Genomic DNA, 18,566 nt, shown 5'->3' on the forward strand with positions numbered 1-18,566 from the left:
ATGTGATTCCGTTTATGTTCAGTCATTGGACCTGTCTACTTTGAAGATGTCTGGCCCCATTTCCTGCCTCCTCTTGCTCCACTGAGCTAAGAGAACAGCTTAGAATTAATATTTAAATTTTGTTCTCTTTTAGACTGATTGAGGAGCTGAAGCTGTCTTTGAAGAGCAAAGAAGCTTTAATTCAGTGCCTTAAAGAGGAGAAATCTCAGATGGCGTCTCCTGATGAGAATGTGTCATCTGGAGGGCTCCAAGGACTTTCTGCTGCTCTGAGGGAAGAAAAGGCGAGAGAAACTGAGGTGAGGCGATAGGACACGACGTGGGACTTTAATTAGCAGGCCAGTCTCTTCCGTGGGAAGTGGAGTGCACATCCAGTCCCCACGGTTCGCACACAGTCCGCTTCCAAATATTAGCTCCCTGTCAGCTGAGGAACTGGCAGGAACCTCCTTTGTCAGGAGCATTTTTTTTCCTTTTCAGTCTCAGGTTCACATAAAGTTGCTTAAAAAACAGTTCATACCTGCTTGCCTCCATTTTGCTGTGTGTTAATTTGTTGTTGCCCGGGGACTTTATTTTCATCCTTTGGATTTTCTTAGGATAAAATTATGGTACTCACCTGTTTTACCTTTTGTCTGAAACTTCAGAGGCAGTGGGGACAGGGAACTAGCCTGTATTGGGGCTACAGCATGAAAGGGGTTCACTTCACTTAATCTTCCTGGTTACCTTGCGAGGTAGAGACCACGGTCCCGCGTCGAGTTTAGAAACAGGCTCAGCTCAGAGGAGTGATACTTTCCCAAGTTCTAGGAGGCGTGTTATTAGTCCTGACCCGAAGCCTCCCTGGACCCTTCCCCACATAGGCGGCCTCCGTGCAAGGCTCTTGAAGAGGATGGGCAGGACCTGGAAGTGCAGGTGGGCCTAGTCGAGACCTTCCCACTCTCATCGGAGCACAGGTGGCTGCTGCGTGTGGTACTTTCACATCCGAGATGTTCGGATGTTCATGAAAAGTCTCGACTTCTTTATGGAGCGGGGTCTCCTTTGTCCCTAACGCAGCCATGAGTTTTTTAGCCCCACCAATTAGTTTTTGGCTGTAATTAGCCTTCATCTTCTGCTTCTTTTAACCCTTTTTCTCACTTCTGAAGCCCTGAGTGGTGCTTTCTCATTGTAGTTCCTTGGTGTACTCTCTATGGGGCTGGTGATCAACCAACATGGGTTGCTCGTTTTTATATTTTTCTTCACTTGAGTGGGACTTTGGGTGAGGCAGAGAGGGGCGGACACTTGTTTTCATGTGTTCCACAGCAGTGGGGAATAGTAAGTAAATGAGGTGCTCATTCTGATTGTTCTGGGAAAGCTGTTGGATTGTGGGTACCTTCTGGGCACCAATTAATGCCTTTTCTTAGGCTGCACAAATGGACCACCAGAAGGAGAGAGATCGCTTTGAAGAGAGGATCCAGGTATGTTGATACAATTTTTAAAAATTTATTGAAGACTTATCCTTGCCTCTTGCTTTATTCCGAGTGCAGAAGATAATTCTGTGTGACAATGCTGTCATTCATTGACTGCTACTGTCTGCCAGTGAGACTTTAGGCAGTGGAGAGGGGGTTTCTCGATCTTTACAATAACTGTGAAATAGGCATTCCCATTTTGCAGATGTGTCACGTGAGGCCCAGAGAGGTGAGGTCCCTTACCCAATGACACGTAGCTCAGAAAAAGTATCTCAAGGATTCAGACTTGCCAGTCTGATCCCAAAGCCGGTGCTCCACGGTCCCTTAGTCGCAGCTGCCGGCGTTTGTATAGCGCCTGCCAGCTCAGAAAGCACTTTCATGTCCATTATCTCTCATCCTCACGACAGCCTGGGAGGCAGGCAGCGGCGATTATCTTTAGAAATGAACTCAGACTATAAATGTATATGTTCAGTCTCCATCAAACCAAATTCTCTGCTCGCTTTTGTAACATTAAGGAATGAAATTAATGATCTGTTATTTCCCCCAAATAACCTGGTACGGTTTCAAAGGCTCTGATGTGACTGTATTCAGATTCCAGAAGGCACTGGAGCCCTTCCCATGGGAATAGCTGTCATCGTCTTAACTGCTCTGATCTCCTTCCTTTCACCCAGCCCCGTTGCCGTGAGCAGTAGCACTGTAACTCGGAGCCGACGCCGCTGCGTTCAGCTCTTCTTGGAAACATTAATCACAGGTTGACAGGAATAAGATAGAATAACTGCATTTGAGTGTGCTCTTAAAGATATATTTACAGTGCATTTTGGTTGGAACACATCAACTTAGTGAATCTTTTTCTAATCTAATTTAGGCACTTCAGGAGGACCTGAGAGAGAAGGAAAGAGAAATGGCTACAGAAAAGAAAAACAGTTTAAAGAGGGATAAGGCCATTCAGGGTCTAACCATGGCGTTAAAGTCAAAGGAAAAAGAGGTACGTCTGATACACCTCAAGTCAGATTTTCCTTCATTCGCTTCTGTGACTGGCCTGTCCTGCCCTGAACTTTCAGCTTCAGCTAAAAAGTTTATGCGAGAGCTGAGATGGCTATAGAGAGTGGGACAAGGGTCCTTTAGTCAATTAGAAGTTTTTCTAGAGTGTCTGACCCAGCACTGTCCAGTGTAAACATGTGAGTGATGCATGTAATTTAAAATTTCCTAGTAACCATATTAAAGGAAGTAAAAACAAGCAATGAAATTAACTTAACAATACACGTATGCCAAATATTATCATTTCAGCATCTAATCAATGAAACAAAAGTAAAAATGAAGTATTTAACATTTTAAAAAATCTGAAGTCCAGATGTGCTTCCAGGACGTCTTAAGTCAGACCAACCACATTTCAAGTGCCCAGTAGCCATAGGTGGCTAGTGGATACCATACTGGACAACGCGGGTCTGAGCTTTTGAAAGGCAACAGAGACTTGAGCTAAAGGAGTCTGTGGGAGGCAAGGCTATGGCTATGAGCCAGTTAGGTAGCTATCTGGGTGGTTGCCTTTGGGATCCAAGCTGATGGCTGATGATGCCACGCTGTTTTCTTGTCACTGGTGTAGCAGATCTGTCATGTCTCAATAACTGTGCTAGGCACAGAAACAGAGAAGAAAACCCAGCTCTGCTTGCAAGCCTAGTGGGGAAGAAGACAGTGCTGTGATTGAGGGAGATCCAGGGGGCTGTGGAAGTGCAGGGGACCTACCCAGATTAGGATGTGTCTGTGGGTTAGGGGGTACTTCGAGGAGAAGGCATCTGAACTGAATTTTAAAGGAAAAGTAGGAGTTGGTTGGGAAGGGAGGCAGAGACAGGGAGGCCATTTTGTACAGAGGGGAGAACGCTGGTCAAGGCATTGAGTTGGGAAAGAGTCCAATATGTTTTTGGGGAACCAGAAGCAGTTTGAGGTTGTCAGAGCATCAAGTGTAGAACTTAGGTGAGGTGAGAGAAGAGGCTGGTCGCCAGGGGCAAGCTGGTGTTGGTGGACCCGTTCGTGTTTTGTTGCTTGGGCGGCACGCCACCGAAGGCTCTTCAGCAGGGGGACCGTGATCACGGTGGCATTTCGGAGAGGTCTCTGGGTGTATCCAGAGAGTGGACTGTAGGAGGGAGAGAATGGAGGCCAGTAACTGAGGTGAGAGACACCTAGTTCAGAAAGGCTGCATTAGGACAGTGGTCATCAGAAGTCAGAATGGAGAGGTGGGACTTACTCAAGAAATAAAATTAGAAATAATTAAATTATTAAAAATTAGAAGTGAATTTGAGGAAATTTGGTGAACTGATGTAGGAGTTGAGAGAAGGAGCAGTCAAGGATGACTTCTGACTGGCATGAGTGGGGACATGGTCATGCTGCCAATTCAGTTAGAAGCGTAGAAAATGGCAATGATGATGAGACGGGAGATGGCGATGGCGGTGGTGAATCTTTTAGAAAGTATTGACTTTGCGAGGAATCTGGAGGCAGATAGATCTGCAAGTCTGAAGCTTGGCGAGCGCTCAGGCCTGAGGGAGCAGATCTTGGAGTCACTCTTAAACAGCTGTGAATTCAAATTCTCAGTGTCGATCCACTTTTCCAAGGAGAGCGGGAAAGAAGAAGGCTGGGAATTGGACCGCAGGGGCCATCGGAGTTCCGGGTACAGGAAGAGGAATGCACCAAGGAGATGGAAGGGAGGGTTGCAGAATTACGAAGCTAACCAGGAAGCTGGTGTTGAAGAAGCTAAAGGAGAGTTTGAGCCATCGCCAGTGTCACAAGCAGCAGAGAGCTGGTTCACAGCGGTGGTTACAATTTGTGTCATGTCTTAAGAGTTTAGGGTCCAGCTGAAGTCGGAGACCTTTGATAGGCAGAGGCCCCAGTGCTGGAACAGTTGTGGGTGCTGGCAAAGTCTGGGTGTGACCATGGTAGTTGATGGCTGACTCTGGGGTATTGGAGAAAGTCACTAGAAGATGAGGAATTCTGGGAATAGCCAGGGTAGGTGGTCGGGCGGGTGATCTCTATGGATGATGGTGATGGTGATGATAACGATGATAGTAATAATAATACTAGCAGCATGAGCCAGGCATTATATTAGCATCACCTCGTTTAACCCAGCAGTGCTGTGGTCAGGTGAGGCGGTGGGGGGGTGGGTGTCCCCATTTTATAGTCAAGGGAATTGAGTCTCAAAGAGATTAAGTCGCGTGCCCGAAGTCATCAAGCCAGTAGACAGCCAAACTGGAAATCCCACTTTCCTGGCTTCAGGTCTTCTCTGACTACAAAGCCCTTAATCACAAGCACGACTCTGTTCAGCAGGACACACATTCGGGCTGTGCAGGGAAAGAAGGAGCCCAGTTGCCTACTTGGTCCTTATTTTCACCCAGGTTGAAGGACTGAACTCTGAAATCGAAGGGCTCAATGCTGCCCTTGCTAAAGCCAGAGAAGCCCATCAGCAAGCAGAGGCCCAGAAATTCCAGGTAAGTGCTCACTTTAGTTGAAGTGGTTGTCTCTTTGATCCATACTCCTGGGGAGGTCAGGACTTTGCAGCTGAAAGGAACCATGGAAAACTCTGCGTGGTCTTCAGTTATAGAACTAGCTCAGCCTAGTTAAAGGAAATCTTCCTCCAGCTTCAGGTGCTTCTCCAGCACCCTCTTCAATGTGATAATAATGATAATATTGATAACAGTGACAACTATTTCTCCATGCCAAGTTTGCTCCGTGCCAGTAGTAGGCTGTGCAAGATGTGTGGGATATCTTATTTAATTGTCACAACCCCAGGGGAAAGGTGTTTATCTCATTTGTGTTTGTGGGGTTTTTGAAGCTCAGTGAGGGTATGCAGCTTATTCACTGTCAGACGGCTAGCAAGTGGCAGGGCCAGGATTTAAATACTGATAACAGCTGGCATTCACTGAACACATACTATGTGCCAAGCCCTGTGCTAAGCGCTCTCCATGGATTAGCTCAGTCAGTCTGCACAACAGCTCCATGACGTAGGCACTGCTGATGTCCTAGTACTGCTGAGGAAGTCCAGGTTTGGAGATTCGGGCAGCTTGCTCGGGGTCACAGAAGCGATAAGCAATAGAGAGGGGTTTGACCGCACAGCCGTCAAACTTCCCAAGCCTGTGCTTTTACCTGTCATCCCAGAGCTCCCCTCACCTGGTTTCTTCAGTCTTGCCTGCTCCCTACCCGGTGTCTGTTTTAGCCTTGATGATCTGACCTGCCTTTTCCCTTTTTTTCCTCCAGTGTTTTATTGCAAGGACTCCTGCTGGTCACCCCTGTGATCGTCCTTTTCTCTTGCTAATTTTAGTTCTGTGTGTTTAATTATTTTAACATTTTCTTCTCATGTTTCTAGTTTCCCTGTACAGCGTGTACCTGTTACTAATAACTTAATGAGTAAAGCTCCATCATCCGAGTAAGTTCATGCTGCCCGAAACTCTCCCCTTGCACACCTCCACTCATGTTGTGTTTAGTTATAAAGTAGAAGTTAAATCTCATTTGAGGCTGTTTGAGTCCTAAGATTCGTATCCCATGCTTTATCTTTAGAAGAACTTTGGTTCTCAATAAGAATAATTGAAATAATTTGGTTTAAATCCTAATGCACCAGAAGGAGAGACCAGTCTCTGCTTTTGGAACCTCAGACTTGCCTTCCCCACCATTTGACAGTGGTTGATGAAATGGAGCTGGGATCATACTCAGCTCCTCACGTAAAAAATAACAAGCTTTAAAAGCTGATTTTTTAGGAAAACCATTTGTATTTGCCATTGCTTGAGAAAAAAAAATAGGCAATTGACAAGCAGAGATCAGACGTCCTTATAAGCACTGAGATATTTGACTTATGTTGGGCCTTGAAAAGAAATAAGTAAACTTATACATTTAAGTGTTATCTAGATTTATACGTACATTTATTAATTTCATAGCCCTCAGTCCTAGTCGATAGACTTTCAGAATGGTTTTTGAGGTTTGGTCGTGCACAGAGTTGGCGGGTTTCCTGTCTTGCCATGTACAGAGGTGAGGACCTGTCGAAGCTCCTGAGGTTCTTCGTGTCTTGTTGGCTGTTCCGAGGGCGCTCATTTGGTCCTTACCCACGAAGGCAGCGTGTTTACGATTCAACAGGTTGCTGGAACTTGGACTCAAGTCTGACTGTGGAGTCTTTGTTCTTTCCACTGTTCCGATTGTTTGTGTGAGTCACCGCACACAGGATGCTTATGTTGGTTATTTCATTATGAAGTATACGTAGTTTCCATGTGACACAGACACTTGAAAATGCATTTTCTCTCCTATTTTGGGGCCTTTTCGGGATATATGATTTGAACTAATTGCAGCGTGAATAAAATAGCCAAAGCTCACAGGGTTGGCATCAAGCCTGACACTGAAGCAACAGCAAGTAATTCAGACTCTTGAAGCGGTTGCCACAGCCCAGAGACGCGAATTCCAGTCACAGGCACGACACTGTGAAGGTTATCGTGTGGGCTGGCTCTGCCCGTTTAAAAGTATGTATATTTTTTACCCATTGAAAAAACATATATCTTCAAATTGGAAATGACATTATTTTTTCTCCCCTCCCTGCCCAGCTATATAAAAGTAAAATTGTACATTGTTGGAAATTTATGGAACAACTAAAATAGTGGGAAAAGGTTGATAAAAGTTACCAATAAATTCATGTCCAAAGATGTTCACTATTAACACCTTTGTTAATAGTGCATGTTTACACATACAAACATGCATATATATATAACGCTTTCGAAAAATTAAATGGGATCATAATTTGTATTTTGTTCTATAATCTTTTTTTCCATCAAACTTTCTTACCGTGGTAGTATATATAGATCTATCCAATCTTTTTTTTGGTAATTTTTATTTTGAGATAATTGTAGATTCACGTGCAGTAGATTTCTGTATGCCCTTTACCCTTTATGTAATATCTCGTGTAACCAGTCCAATATCATAGTCAGGAGAGTCGACATTGGTGCAGTCCATTGACCTTGTTCAGATTTCAGCAGTTTGACATGCCACATGTTTATGAGTGTGTGTGTGTGTGTGTGTGTGTGTGTGTGTGTATGTGTATCTCTGTGCTTTTAAACAGTCTTTAAACAGCTGCGTTTAGTCCATTGTATGTATATACCATATTATTTTTTACTGGGAAGAACATGGAGTGGGACATGGATTTGAGTCCTGGCTCCGCTCTTCACTAACTGTGTAACTTTGGACAAGATATTTGAGTTCTCCCAGATGGCTTGCTCATCCTAAAGTCTGGATAATCACACTATGGCACATAATCCCTACAAGGATTAATTAAGAAAGTATCAGGATGCAGGTCGTAACTCAGTATATGTTAACTCATCCTTAAGTTGCATGGCACATCTTCTAGCATAAAAACATAGCATTACTCTGATCTGTTTTTCAAATTTTCTGCTGGTGGTATTATGCACATAGATTTCAGTTTGTGGAAACTCCGTATGACCTTTTAGTTGGAAATGAAAGATAACGAAGTAAGTGATGGAAAAGGGGAACTAGGTTTATCTTTCCTGCACGCACCGAAATGGAACTTTTTGTATCACATTTAATCTTCACAACACCCCTGTGAAATAGAGGTTGTTACTTTCACAGATGAGGAAACGACTTAGAGAATTAACTTCCCCCAAGTCACACCTGCAGCTAGAACTTGAACTCTGAGCTTTCTGACTCTGCCTTTATTAAATGGATTTGTACACTGTAGGGAAGGGTGATTTGTTTAGTATTATATTTGGCCTTTAGTTTCTGACCAGCTGGAGTTGGGCCAAATGTTTGCCACTCTTTATAAACACCTAACTGATGAGATGGAATTCAAAAAGCAGGGTGTCATGCAGAAAAAGGTAAAAAACTCTCCAGAGAAGTTTTTGCAAAGGGCCATTTAAGGAAAATTTAATGTGGAAAGTGTTTTTATGAAGTGACTAGAATGTATGAATTTGAATTCTTCGAGCTTGGATTTTTAAAGAGGCTTTGCCGTCATTACTTGTATGATAATCCTGCAGAAATTTCATCACTTTCTAATAACTATTTAAATAATAACTATTGCTGTTCTATGTCTAACCAGCTCCTAACTCATGCCCTTGTCTCTAGCCATCCCTCCTTGAATTCAGTGCTTATCTTAATTCCTGGTCGTTTATTAGTGTTGGAATCTACACTGGCCATGGGCAAGGCAGTGGAAAGAACACGGGCTCTGGAGTCCTGTGAATCCCAGTTGTAATCACTCTAGGCTGATGACAGGCTACTTGTTTAACAGTTCTGAGCCTCAGTTACTTAAAGAGGGATAGTAATGTGTACTTTGTAGGGTTGGTATGAAAAATAGAGATTAATGTGTATGAAAGTGCCTGTTTTAGCTCCATATGTATAATCAGTCCTTAATAAAAGATAACTGAAAAATGGATGGGCCTTTTCTGGTCGTTGTTTTTTTTCTTTTATTTTTTGAGTTTATTTAAATAAGTCCTGCCCCAAATACTTTTTTTTTTGGCCTGTGACTTAACTTTCCCACTTTTTTTTACTTATTTTAATTTTAAAGGAAAGTGAAACAGAAGCTTCTATAAAACCTGCTCTGAAGTTTGAATGGAGAGCTCCCTCAGCCTCTGTCGCTGTGTCCTAAGTAGCAGTTGGGGACATGGGCCCAGATGGCTGGGCCATGAGTGGCTCGGAAGCAGCAGAGCCCCTCCTCCTCCAGACTGCCAAGATGGTAGCCTACTCTCTGAGACTAGCCTGTCAGTGGCGGCCAGGATGGATTTCCTGGAGAGGCCAAGAAGTTGGAGCCAGTCCCTTTAATCCACGGCCCGAGTTCTGACCTTGAGAGCTCAAGTGTTGCCTTTGAATTTTTAATCTTGAGCCTCAGTCTAATTCAAGGCAGAGATTTTTAAAAAATAAGTGTATTTTCTCTTGATTCTAAGTATTATATATGCTTCAAAAATTTTCTTTTCAGAGGACTAGAAGGGAGGGAAAAAGGGAAGCCAGGAAATCACTCAGCCACTATTAACGTTTTGATATTTTTCCTTCTAGGCTTTTTCTATGCACGCATTTTATTTTTTAGATCATTTACAATTTGATCTTTCATTTTTTCATATAACACTGTGACTTAGAAATATCTTATCAACTCTTTGTAAATATAGTTTTAAGATTTCATTGTGTAGCTTGATCATATTTTACTTACCCATTTTCATATTCTTGCACATTTAGGTTGTTTCTTATTTTTTATCGTTCTAAGTAATTCTGTGATGAATGACTCTGATTAGATTTGGGGACCAGCTGCGCCTGGACTGAAGCGGGATACTGAAAGCCTTTATTAGTCTCCCTCCCCCCAATATTTTGAATTCATCCCCTGAAATTGAATCCTAGGAATGCGATTATTGGGATGGGTGTGAACATGTTTATATGATACATACACACTTGATATATATATATATATCATCAATACACATTCTTGCCAGCATATTTCCTGACTTCTAGATGCTTGGACAGTTCTTAGGAAATGAGTATTCATTGTGTCATTTCACCGTAAGCTGGCCAGCACTAGATACTCTCATTAAAACAATCTCACTTATTAAATGAAAGCTTGTTTTAATTTGCTGTTTTTCATTATTGGTGAGTTATAACATTTTTTTATATGCTCGATAATCACATATGTATTTTCTCCAGTAAACTGCGTTAATGAAGTAAAAATGTACTTGACACATTTAGGCCTTGGCCTCTGCAGAATCTATAGCCTTTTGAGGTTGCCATTGGGTTACCATACTGGCCACTTCTTTTTCTCCAGACGACCCTGGGTTTGAGCCATTCTAATGTCAATCAACATCTCAGCATCGCCAGGGCTTGAATCCATCTCTGCTCTTCTAATGAAGCTCTTCATTCTACCTTTTTAAAATAGTATTTTTGAATAAAAAAAAATTATAAAAGTTACATGCTCATTAACCATAGAACCTTTGAAAATACAGAGAAGTGAAGGGGAAAAAGTCAGCTATATTCCCACCCCATGAAAGAGTTCCCGTTGACATTCTGTACTTTTCCTTCTCGTCATAAAAAGAGTTTTCACACAGTCGTGGTCCCTCACCCCTTCACACCAGCATCACAACATAAACGTCACCCCGAGTTATTTCAGTCTTCGTATTATTTGTGCGTTGGGTCCTGAATGTTTATGCTAACCCCTCCCCCCCAGGTGAAAAAGGAGCACAGATTTCTTGGTTTGTTTAATGAGCTGAGAAAATCAGCTACGTCCCCTCTCTCCCTCCTCTTCTAGGGGGCTGCAGATTGCGAGGCTGCTCTGCTAGAAAAGGCAGCCCTTTTGGCTGAGCTGCACTCAGAAAACCTCACCAAGAGTACGGAGAACCACAGACTGCGGAAGAGCATTAGGAAGGTCACCCAGGAGCTGAGTGACCTGCGGCAAGAGAAGGAGAGACTAGAGAAGGAGCTGGAGGCAGCTCATCGAGACAAGAGCCAAGGAGACTGCGCCATCCACGTGAGCACCCCGTTCCCTTCCTGGTGGCGGGCAGTGCTGGGAGGCTGCCGCTGCTTGGCCGTTTTTGGTTTTAGGGAGAGATTCGTTGCAGAAAACTTAGAAAATCCGAAAAATATACAGAAGAAAATATTTTGTTCATCATCTGATCACCTAGCAATGACCAGTCCTCACTAGTTGATGTTTCGGTCCTTTTATACTCTCTCCCCCCGGCCCAGGCATTATTGGTGTCCAACCGAAAATGCACTTTTCTTCACCGTTTTTTTTAATTTAGTGTTCTCTCTTTAGTATGTTGCCATGTTATGAATGTTCTTCAAAAACATGGTTTTTTGTGCAGGCATAATATTTCATCACTTAGATGTGCTAGATTTTATTTAACTAGTCTGTCATTATAGGATATTTAGGTCATTATACTTTTTTTTGCCTTATAACAAATGCTGTAGCAAACATCCTTATACATAAATATTTATCCACTGATTTTTTTTTCCCTGATAGAGATATAATTACTGGGTCAAAGAATATGAATATTTTTAGGACTGTTTTATAGATAGACTCAGATGGTTCTCTGAGAAGATTATGCCATGTTTCCCTATATGAGTGATTTTTTTTTTAAGACTGTTCTATTCAGTCCTGGGTGTTAGTATTTAAAAAATTCTCTCTTAATTTGACGGGCAAAAGATAGTTTATCTTTTAAAGTTTCTATTATATTTAAATGTAAGTATTCAGCGTCCTGAGAGTTACGTCCAGATACATGAGTCTTGCAGTTAGGTAGGAGAAGGCCTGAGTTTGAGTGATGGTTGACACCTAGGTCGTTGGCGCGCAGGTTAATTGAGTTACCTGCACAAGAGTCTGGGGCAGGCAGAATCATTAGAGAGCTCAGAAGGGAGCCACGGGTACCAGAGGTTAGTTCTTTGGTGGCTGCTGTTGTCAGGGACGCCAAGAGCCATAGTTTGAAATCCTCATGCTAATGTTAACGAGAGAATTAAATACAATGTTTGTATAGCTTAACAAAAACTTGAATGAACATAAGAGAGCAGTAATGGAAATTTAGAAAAATAAGAAATTGTTACTTACAGCTTCAGCACTCAAATTAAGTAACTCTGGCTTTCCGTGTCACCCCTCAGTCCTGGTGCTGCTGGGCCCGCCTCGAATCAGAGGCTAAAAACCGTCTGTCCTTGGATCCATTCCCCTACATGTCCCATGTTGTAGTAGACTCTATCGAGTGATTATGTTGAGTGGTGCATACTCTTCACCGAATGGATGTCACATGATTTACTTAATTTCCTCCTCCGTTGAACATTTTGGCTGTTTAAATGCTACCATGAACATCTTTGGGTATAAAGGTGTTTTCTCTTGAAATCCCTAGATAGATTCTGAGAAGTGAGATTACTGGGTCGAGCGGTGTAAATGTTTTATAATAGTTAATCATGCTGCCAAATTATTTGTCCAAAAGCCTGGTCTAGTTTGTGCTGCCACCAGCAATATTGGAGTGTACCAGTTTATTGCACGTTATTAAGAGACATCTCCTTGTATTCATTCGATGTTGTTGAATACCAGATGTACCAGGTTTAGTTGCTGATGAAAACCCAAGGCATGGCCTCTGAAAGTTTCATTTTTTTTTCCAGGGAGTTGAAAAAATGTTATACATGACAAAATGGAGAGCAGTTTACAATCTGGAGCTAATTAAGGTAGCTTGTGTGTCTGGTGTGAAAGGTCTCTGTGGGATGGAGCAGTCAGGGAAACCTTCCAGGAGGAGATGACACTTGAGTTGAATGAAAAGAGTAAGAGTTGACTCGTGCGCCTTTACGGATGCGCTACAGGCAAGACTGGCCGGGGTCCTTTTATAATGGTGCCGTTTTCATAGTCAGTTCTTACATCTTTCACAATTTAATTTGTTTAGGTTAACAAAACTTGTTAGATAACCTATTTTTTTTTTTTTAGATTAAAATGGCTCATCCCTTTTCTCCTTCACTGTCATAAAAAACATTCATTCATTCAATACACACATATGTATACCTATATATAAAATATGTAATTTTTTTTACATTTTAACTTACTGTTGGTAATCAATAGCTAGATAACTACATAGAGTGGCTATGCTATAATTATTTACCTATTCCTTTATTGTCGGACATTGTTGTTCCATAATTCACTTATCCATGTAAATACTGGTGTTTCTAAAGTAATATCAGGCTGCTGTTGATAAAAAGATGGATTCTTAGGCAAAGGGACATTTGTTATTGCCTCGTGTAACTAAACTCCCGGAAGGCCCAGGGCGACTGGGACACTGCCAGGACCGCATCTCTGCTTCTCTGAGAGCTGGCTGCCTTCTCTTGCGTCCTCTTACTCCAGTTCCAAGCGGCTGGACCCATCATCGCCCACCCTGCTGGGATCACATAAGAGGAAGGAGGACTCACTCTCCACTTCCCCAGCTGTCTCCCTGTCAGGATGGCCAGAGGGGGTGAGGTCCTGGGAGGCCCAGCTTGGCTCACATGCCCATTCTTCTTCTTCAGCAGTGTGTGTGCGTACCGCCGTTGTCAGTGAGGGGGATGAGCTGTGACCCAGAGAAAGCGCTGTTTTGTTTTAGGGCACTGGGCAGACTGAAACCACGGCTGTGCGCTCTAAATGCGTCCCTCAGGTGAGCGTGCCTGTGACTCAGAGCTTCTGATGTCTCATCATGACCGCTTTTCTACATCAGCTCATAGATGTTTCTGACAAGATAATGTGGCCGTGGTTTCTTTTTGCATATGTATTGCATCACAGTGGTATCTCTGCTTAACTTCCGATTATATTCTAAGTGTTTGGCTGTGTCCATCTCATGCGAATGTTTTATACCAGATCTTGGGGTCACTGGCTTGTTCAGAGTCTGGGGAAACGTGATGGGGCGGTGCTTTTGCCTGCGGTGTCAGGTGCGTGCAGCAGTCGAGCATGACCACTGGCTCTGCGTGTCTGACCAGCTTGTTCTGTTAACGAGGCTCTTTAACTAGAGTCTTCCACTCACCAAAGGCTGCTGCAGTTGCTATTAGATTGAAACAAACAGAAAACCAGACCTTTTAATGGCCCGTATTTCTGCCCTGGCAAAGGAAAGAATCATTTACATATTTATCACCATTGAACACTGTGTGGTTCCTTGACTAGGTATGGGGACGAGTCCATGTGTGGGGACAAGTCCATGACAGAGATACAAACAAAGTACCACCGGAACACAGGGGAAGGAAGTGGCTTGCAGGGTCGGAGCAAGCTTCTGGGGAAAGTAACTTTTGAACCGGTTCTGAAGTTTGAGTTAAAGATTGCTAGACAGGTAGGGAGGGGGCGTTTTGTGCAGAGGCATGAGGGTGTATGTTGTTTTGGGGAAACAAGAATGCCCAACCTGAAATATTCTGATTATTTGAAGCTTTAAAACTTGTAATTTATTCCTTTTGGTGTTTCAAAAACATTTTCAGAGGTTCATGGGTCATAATGTTAGATGAGATTTGAAATAAAGATAAAGACATTAATGTCAAGGAAAAATAACAGTGACTAGAAAAAGTGGAACCAGCAGTAAGCAGAAATGCAGGTTGTGGTTCATGGAGAGGGGGACTTAAATTCGGCTGGAAGCTCTTGGCAGCGAAAGTAAAAAGGGAAATTCAGTTACAAGGTCTCTGGTGTCTGTAAGATGAACATGCTAAGATAAAAGAACAGCTTTGGCCAGCACTCAGGCTTGAGGGAAATATTGCCTGGGGCGGGTTTTAGAAAGAGTTCTCTGAGCAGCATACATACAGTCTTTGACAACACCCTATTCAATTAAAGCAGTTTTGCAGAGGGCCAGATCAGTGTCATCCAGGTCGGTAAGCTTGTAAGCATTAAAGTTTTCAGTCCCTGGGACTACGTCCAGCTGTTTCCCATTATTCTCGTTTCTTGGACAGCTACAAAATCAGTGGGGAACATAGGTGAGCCTTGACTCAAAGCCTCTGCGGTGGTCCCCTGTCAAGCAGTACTAGATTTTAAAGCATTCCCTGAATTCTTTCTGATGGTAAGCCAACCAGCCATGTTTCGGATGTGATCAAACCATCCTTTGCTCATGCCCAAACCATTTATTGCAGTCTCATTGTGTCTGCGTTTAAGCATTTTGGAGGGAGACAACGCCTGTCTGAAAATACAGCTTGGATAGAGGCCTGTGAATGGACTGCGTCTGACCGTGCTTGAACGCTGAGAAGTTTGGCCATGTTTGTTTTAATTGTCCATGGTTGCGGTGACCTAGTGTCAGTTGACTCAGCATGTATTGTAATCTGCAGTTTGTTCATTTTATTCAAAGGACATTTATCGAGTACTTGCAATGGTGCAGGCTCTGTCGGTAGGTTCTGGCGAATACAAGCTTGATTTTTACTTTGGAAGTCTTTTTACAAAAAGCAGGTTCCAAAAGTGTCTCGCAGATAGATCCCCTTCATCGTATTATACCTCCTTACCACCAGAGGGACCCATATTCCTTCAAGGAAATCTGGAGGCCTTTGCAAAAAACACAAAAAAACCCCACTATTTGCAAGTCAGCGTCCTTACTGTGATGTTTAAAGTGTCCTAGCTCCTGCGGTCTGTGATGGGAATGCTGCTTGGATTCTCACATCCTTTCCCTCACATCTCCGACTTTGAAACATTGTTTGGCTCCAGAGACTTAAGGCTCTCGTTTTAGTGTGCGTGCGTGCGTGCGTGCGTGCGTTTGATGAAGGTGATGGAGAGCGGTAAATCTGTATTTTAGATTTATTTTAGATTTGCCCCTGGTTCAGGTGTTCTCTGTGCTCCTCAGGGTGGGTGGGGGGAGGGGAGCAAGTCATAGTCTTTTCCTTCTCCTTTCTAAGCAATGTATATTAGACATCAGTTTAGCCATATTCCCCAGACTGTCTCATAATGCTCTCATCTGTTACGAGGCCTGTCATCCGCTACCCTGACAAGCGTGTGCTTCAGTACCTGGGCACTTAGCTCTGTGGGGATGCATTTGCTGGCTAAAGCCCAAAAATCTAATTAAAGTTATACCTGTCACCCAGCTGGCTAATCCCTTGTGCGGGTTTAATTTCAGGGTAGTTCAGCCTGAATCCCCCCAGTTCTCACATGCGTTTGTTGATGGATAGCTCCAAATGAGATTGTGACAGCATTCAGAACATCTCTTGGTGAACTGTAATCAAAACATGGCATTTGGAAGCAGTGTCTGCAGGCCGGTTGGTTAGGGTTAAGACCACAGATCCGAGGCAGTGTGATTTTTACCCAGGGTCAAAGCTCTCTTTGCCTTTTTATTTTTTTATTTTTATTTTTTATTTAGGTGTAAAGATTTTGAGTCGACATCCTTGTAGAATAATATGCAGTTTAAATGTCCTATGTTGGAAGAAGTCCTGTCTTTGCAAATTACAGTTTCTTGTAAAAAGAGGCTGAATGCAGAGACTATAGAGTCAAACTGGATTTGAATCCTGGCTCCATCACTTGCTGGCTCTTGGACCGTGAGCCAGTAACTTTGTCTCTCCAAGTGGTGGTGTCCATTTTTGGTCAGAAAAACAGATTAGTTGTAGGGATTTTTTGAGATAGGGATTATATGAGATATTAGCATAGTATCTAGCACATCATAAATGATCAATAAATAGCAGCTGTTTTGCTGATGGTGATGATGGTAGCACCTTGGGAGCTAGAAATTTAGCAATTTTAGTAGGTGTTTTTGGAATAGTGGAAAACAGTGCTGGACTTGGATTGGAATCTTAGCTTCGGCAGATTCTTAACTCAAACTCTAGGTCAGTTACTTAACGTTTCTAAACTAATGTATTCTCTCCTAAAATGGGCTTGATTATATCTATTTTTTTTTTTTAGGATTAAATACATGAATAATAAAATATAATGCCTACTATGGGTCCTGGCACATAGAAGTAGATGCTCAAGATGCTCAGTGTATTTGATTCCTTCTTTCCTCTTTTCCTGTTTTTTAATTGTGTGGCAAGGTGAGGGCTCAGGACTTTGAATGACAAACCACTGCCTGCTAGAATCTAATGGGCGCTGTTGACTAATAAATGTGGTCTGCTCTTTTACCAGTCAAGTCAACGAGGCTGTAAATGTCTTCCTTGATCAACACTCACCTCTCGTCTGAAGAAGGTGCTTGTCTGTTCCTTTCCAGCTGATCGATCCCTCTAGGAAGGAAGTCAGAGCCCTTTCAGCGTGACAGACTCTGGAGTATGTAGTGGCTCATGCATAGGGCTGCTGGGGAAGCTGCTCTAAAAGGCTGTTCCCATCAGTTTTTATAGGGAATTGCTCTAGTCTCTGGGGCGCTAACAGAAAGGCTTCCCTTTATCTCTGGTTCTTTATTATTTCTGTGCCAGACTCTGTCCTAGGCACTGGGAGTACAGCACCGAATCAAATCAGACAGAGTCTCTGAAGGAATGTAGCAGAGAAATATAATAGAAACTCAGACATGGTAAGTGCCGATAGGATAGGCCACCTGCTTTGGGAGCGCAGAGACTGGAACTGTGCTAAGAGGGGGCAGGGAGGGAGAGAAGGCTTCGCAGAGGAGGTGGATTTGAGTCGAGACTTGAAAGGTAGGTTGCCATTTGCCCGGGAAATGGGAGGTGGAAATGCATTCCTGGTGGAGAGAAGGGGGCATGGATGAGCCTGGACAAGGGGGAACGGTGAGTGGGGCTGGAGGTGAAGGCAGGTATGTGCCTTTGTATCGTTCAGGTGAGGTTTTGGAAAGGTGCAGTGCCTCACCCGGTCCCTGGCAGCCGTTAGGTGACCCAGCTGGGCCTTGACCCCTGCACAACTTCAACTCCTTTGTCCATTAGTTCCCAGCTTTTTGGTGAAAGCTGCATTGAGCTCCTCGCTCGGAACTTCTGCAGCCCTCACAGCCTCACACGTGGTTTTTAGTTCTCTGTGGCAAGGGCTGTCTCATTCCACTGGCTTCCCTTTATTTTTTAAGCGTATGGATTCTTTGTTCAAATGAACTCTTCTGGGGAGAAAACATATAAAAGTGGAGCTGCTCGGGGTGAAGTGAGGTGGGAGGCTGGTGCTCCCCGCTCTCCCCACCGCGTCCTGCTTCTGCCACGGCCCCGGGAGCCATGAAGGCTCCACAGAGCCGGCAGAACACCACTGTCTCATACCAATTCTGCCAACTCGTACATCCCTGAGTCTCTATACCTCATTAAGATTTTGGAGAAGTTTCTTTTGTATATTTAAAGGTAACTACTGAGTACTTTGACAAGCTTTCTCACAGCGAAACCTGATAAGGTGGAAATGTGATGGATGAGAACCTTCTCATTCTCCATCTGGCCAGAGATAAAACAAACTAGCTGACTGGAGAAGGAAGAGGGCCTGGCTTTTCATTCCTAATGTGATTCTAAGATTATGGGGATGTTTTATTTTTCAAATAGTCCACTTTTTAAAACTCAGCCTGCTCTCAGAGAGCCCTGATATGCAAAGGCCCACTCAGTTCTGTGTCGTCCCTGCGAGTCTTAGAGAAAAATTGCCCGTAACTGTGGAAATCGAGGCCACTCAGTCGATGTCGTCATACAGATGTCCCTGTGGCAGCTCTCGTATTAAAATCCCATGCAAATTTCCATGCTTTCCCCCAGTCAACTGAGAGAATTTCTGGAGGAAGGTCCAGGGGCATGTAGGTAGGGGATACTGATAGCCACACCTGGGCTTCGCTAATCCTGGGA

The 18,566-nt window shown here is 43.4% G+C and overlaps 1 protein-coding gene across 1 annotated transcript in view; it reads left to right on the plus strand.

Annotated features, from left to right (window-relative positions):
* Nucleotides 1-18,566, plus strand: part of CDK5RAP2 (CDK5 regulatory subunit associated protein 2) — a 155,903-nt gene that overhangs the window by 40,247 nt on the left and 97,090 nt on the right. Inside the window, 5 exon segments of the mRNA XM_039866749.1 lie at nucleotides 134-296; nucleotides 1,392-1,445; nucleotides 2,302-2,421; nucleotides 4,817-4,909; nucleotides 10,690-10,908. Of these exon segments, the coding sequence (XP_039722683.1) occupies nucleotides 134-296; nucleotides 1,392-1,445; nucleotides 2,302-2,421; nucleotides 4,817-4,909; nucleotides 10,690-10,908 (649 nt within the window).

This window comes from Pteropus medius, unplaced genomic scaffold, assembly GCF_902729225.1.
Source record: "Pteropus medius unplaced genomic scaffold, Ma_sr-lr_union100, whole genome shotgun sequence".
NCBI classification, from domain to species: Eukaryota; Metazoa; Chordata; class Mammalia; order Chiroptera; family Pteropodidae; genus Pteropus; species Pteropus medius.